This window comes from Spinacia oleracea, chromosome 4, assembly GCF_020520425.1.
Source record: "Spinacia oleracea cultivar Varoflay chromosome 4, BTI_SOV_V1, whole genome shotgun sequence".
Taxonomy (NCBI): Eukaryota; Viridiplantae; Streptophyta; class Magnoliopsida; order Caryophyllales; family Amaranthaceae; genus Spinacia; species Spinacia oleracea.
This window is the reverse complement of record NC_079490.1, coordinates 105,201,137-105,204,988: the sequence shown is the minus strand read 5'-3', so window position 1 is coordinate 105,204,988 and position 3,852 is coordinate 105,201,137. Positions and strand designations below refer to the sequence as shown.

Here is a 3,852-nt window from a genome sequence, read left to right as displayed (position 1 = left end):
AGCAAAGCGAACTAAGGGTGAACACTAATCCATTCCCCTTCAACCGAGCATACCACGTCAAATCTCTAGATCTTTTCCACCCTTGGGAGTAGCGTCTCGAGACACCGCGAAGGCGCCGGAGAAAATAAGATAGGCTACCCGACTTCTTAACATGACAATCCCATTCCACAAATTTGACCAAATCCTCCCTCCACCGACAATGACTCAACTCAAAAGGGTCAAGAGGACTTTTTAGGGTGTAACGTAGGCTAGGGGTAAGGTGTGGAACAAATTTGGTAATTTGGTGCTCATACCTAAAGTGAAGCGCAATGATAGAACTCAACTCAAGCAAAACGAACCAAATACAAACTCATACCACTTATTCGGGGTACCCCCAAGCTATTCAACAACAATTCTAAACTACAACTCTTTTTGCACTTTTCTTGATTTGATTTTCTCTTTTTTTTTGCGCTTCAATTGAAACTTTTCTCATGCCTTGTTTTTCTCTATTTTTGGCTTTTTCAAACCTTTTATTTCTCATTTTTGCTATTGCATCATTTATTCACTATATACAACACATTTCCCAAACTTTGCCATTTATACCAATAAACATCATTCTTCAAATATGCATAATCATTCAAAACTATCAAGCATCATAACACTAAGCTTCACTATCACTTCTAAGGGTGAAAACAAAACAATGGCTATTAGGCTTGTAATGTGCTCATAAGAAATGAAGGGTCAAGGCTCAAATGGCTAGCAAGGGGGCAAATGCAAACAAAAACATATGAGAAAAAATAGAAAATAAAGTCCTAAACTAAAAAGAAAAATATTCACCGAAAGAAATGCCTCTATCGTCCCCTAAAGCAGTTCGGTCGCGGTCTCGGGAAGGAAATAGTCAAATTCGGGAAGTAAGAAAGTCAATGCCAAGGATCCATGCCACTCAAAATATATGAATATGTGTTTGGGCTAATTTGAACATGAACCTCACAAGGGAGCAAATACCACTCTCTCCGGTTTCAAATCACTAGAGAGATCGACACCATCTTACCACAAGCCAAGGGTTCAAGACGCATGCTACCCAAAGTTCTAACCAACTTCCTTAACACCAAATCCTAAATTCGACCCAAGACATTAAAAATCGTGTAAACATCTACCAATTGGGAATAAAAGCATTCTAATCTACAAGTTCCAATTTTATTTGCCCAAATCAAGAATATTGCCTAAGAAAACCTAGAAAAAATTGCCTTCAAAAAGGAAAGGAAAAAGAAAGAGAATAAGAAAACACACCACAAAGGAAAACAAAAAGAAACAAACAAAACAAATGAAAAGAAAAGAAACTAAAAATAAAGAGACTAACATATACAAGTGCACAAAATGGTATGGTTTCCAAGACATGAGCATCACAAATAGGCAACTATACAACAAAACTCCCCCCAAGCTAGAAATAGGCCATGTCCTCAAGGCCTAAAACTAAGCAAGGAGGGGCACAACTACCCATCCAACCAAATGACCCATATGCAAGATGCGTGTCCCAAAGAATGCATGCGAGATAGAAGGATATTACCGGAAATGTCGTGGGAGCAAGTCCCGCAAAGAACTGGTAAAAACCGAACAAACTCACCAAAATAACGATGAACAAGGCATAGGTGGAAAGTGGGAACCCACATCAACGAAACCAATCCAAAAGCATGCAAAGAAGCCACGGGGTGCCTCCCGGAAGCGCTCGTTTAACGTCATTAGCTTGACGGATCCCCCCAAATTTATGGGGGGTCCTTGAGGTCCAAGGTAGCAAAAGATCCAATGGAGTCTCCCAAGTAATAGTGTTTGAGCCGATGCCCATTCACTTAGAAGGACCCGGAATCATCATTCTGAATCTCGATAGCACCATGGGGGAAAACCCGAACAACATCGAACGGACCGCTCCACCGGGATTTTAGTTTTCCCGGGAACAACTTCAAGCGAGAGTTATAAAGGAGGACCTTCTCCCCCTCCTTGAACTCTCTCTTCTCAATCTTGGCGTCATGATATTGTTTAGAACGCGCCTTGTAGATGCTTGCCGAGTCATAGGCATTTTTGCGGAGCTCTTCTAACTCATGGAGATCGAGCAAGCGCCGCTCACCCGCACTAGTGAGCTCAAAATTCAAAGTTTTGATGGCCCACATGGCCTTGTGCTCAAGCTCCACCTGCAAGTGGCAATTCTTGCCATAAACAAGTTTGTAGGGAGTCATCCCAATTGGCGTCCTGAAAGCCGTTCTCTACGCCCATAAGGTATCATCCAAGTTTGATTGACCAATCCTTGCGGTTCTTGGCAACCGACTTCTCCAAGATAGACTTGATCTCCCTATTGGTGACTTCCACTTGGCCGCTAGTTTGAGGGTGATAGCCCACACCAACTTTGTGACGAACACCATACTTCTGCAAGAGAGCCTTGAACTTACCATGGGTAAAATGGGACCCTCCATCACTAATAAAAGCCATAGGAACCCTAAAACGCGGAAATTAAAGATGATCTTCTTGAAGAGGTTGACTACCACTTTATGATCATTAGTGGGAGATGCAATTGGCTTCCGCCCACTTGGAGACATAGTCAACCGCTAAAAGAATGTAGAGATTGCCATAAGAAGAAGGGAAGGGACCCATGAAGTCGATTCCCCACACATCGAACACTTCCAACTCTAGGATAGGATTTTGTGGCATTTCATGTCTCATGGAAATATTACCCTTTCGTTGACCAAGAACTCCCCCAACCGAGAAATCACTTGCGTCGCACATCAACTCGAAAGGTAGAAACCAATCTAGAGCTTGAACTATAGGAGTAGAAATAAGGGCACCCTTGATTGTGTTAAAGGCCTTGAGACATGCGGAATCAAAGTGAAAGTCACACTCCTTCTGGAGGAGGTTAGTGAGAGGTCGAGCAATCGAGGAAAAGTCTTTAATGAATCGCCTATAGAATCCGGCATGCCCAAGAAAGGACCGGATCCCCTTAACATTCACCGGGGGAGGCAACTTCTCTATAACTTCGATTTTCGCTCTATCTACCTCGATCCCATGGTGAGAGACCTTGTGCCCTAGAATAATTCCTTCCTCCACCATGAAGTGGCATTTTTCCCAATTGAGCACCAAGTTGACTTTCTCACACCTCGCAAGGCACTTCCCAAGTTTGATGAGGCATTCATCATAGGTGGATCCTCCCACCGAAAAGTCATCCATGAACACCTCCATTTCTTCTTCGAGCATATCACCAAAAATACTCATCATACACCTTTGTAACGTCCCGGGGGCATTGCAAAGCCCGAATGACATCCTCCTATAGGAAAAAGTCCCATAAGGGAAAGTAAATTTAGTTTTCCTTTGGTCTTCCGGGTTTATGGGGATTTGAAAGAACCTGGAATAACCATCAAGAAAACTAAAATACTTGTGTTTGGTTAGACGTTCAAGCATTTGTTCAATAAATGGTAGAGGAAAGTGGTCTTTCTTAGTGGAGAGATTGAGTTGGCGATAGTCAATACACATGCGCCACCCGGTTACCGCCTGGGTGGAAATGAGCTCTCCATGTGAATTCTTGACTACCGTCTCCCACCCTTTTTTGGAACCACATGGACCGGGGATACCCATCGACTATTAGAAATAGGATAGATAATCCCGGCCGCCAAAAGCTTCATTATTTCCTTCTTAACCACCTCTCCCATAGGTGGATTAAGTTTTCTTTGCCTCTCACGATGTGGGACGGCATTGTCCTCAAGCTCTATATGATGCATGCAAAGGGTTGGGCTAACACCTTTCAAATCACCAATAGAGTAGCCCAAAGCCCTTTGATGACGTTTCAAGACATGAGTGAGCTTGAGCACTTGCTCGTCATCTAAAGAGGAA

General features: G+C 43.0%; 1 protein-coding gene across 1 annotated transcript; it reads right to left on the bottom strand.

Moving 5' to 3' along the window:
- Positions 1-1,826: 1,826 nt before the first annotated feature.
- On the bottom strand, positions 1,827-2,444 carry LOC130471764 (uncharacterized). Its single transcript, XM_056842057.1, has 2 exons — positions 2,421-2,444; positions 1,827-2,165 (listed from the first exon to the last, which is right to left on the bottom strand). The coding sequence occupies exons 1-2, from the start codon at positions 2,442-2,444 to the stop codon at positions 1,827-1,829; spliced, it is 363 nt and encodes a 120-aa protein (XP_056698035.1).
- Positions 2,445-3,852: the final 1,408 nt, after the last annotated feature.

What these genes read in the sequence shown, in the direction of transcription:
- LOC130471764 (XM_056842057.1), bottom strand. Translation starts at nt 2,444, where the DNA reads ATGGAGGGTCCCATTTTACCCATG. An exon ending in AGGGTCCCATTTTACCCATG is followed by an intron (nt 2,166 to 2,420) that starts GTAAGTTCAAGG and finishes TGCCACTTGCAG; the next exon opens with GTGGAGCTTGAGCACAAGGC.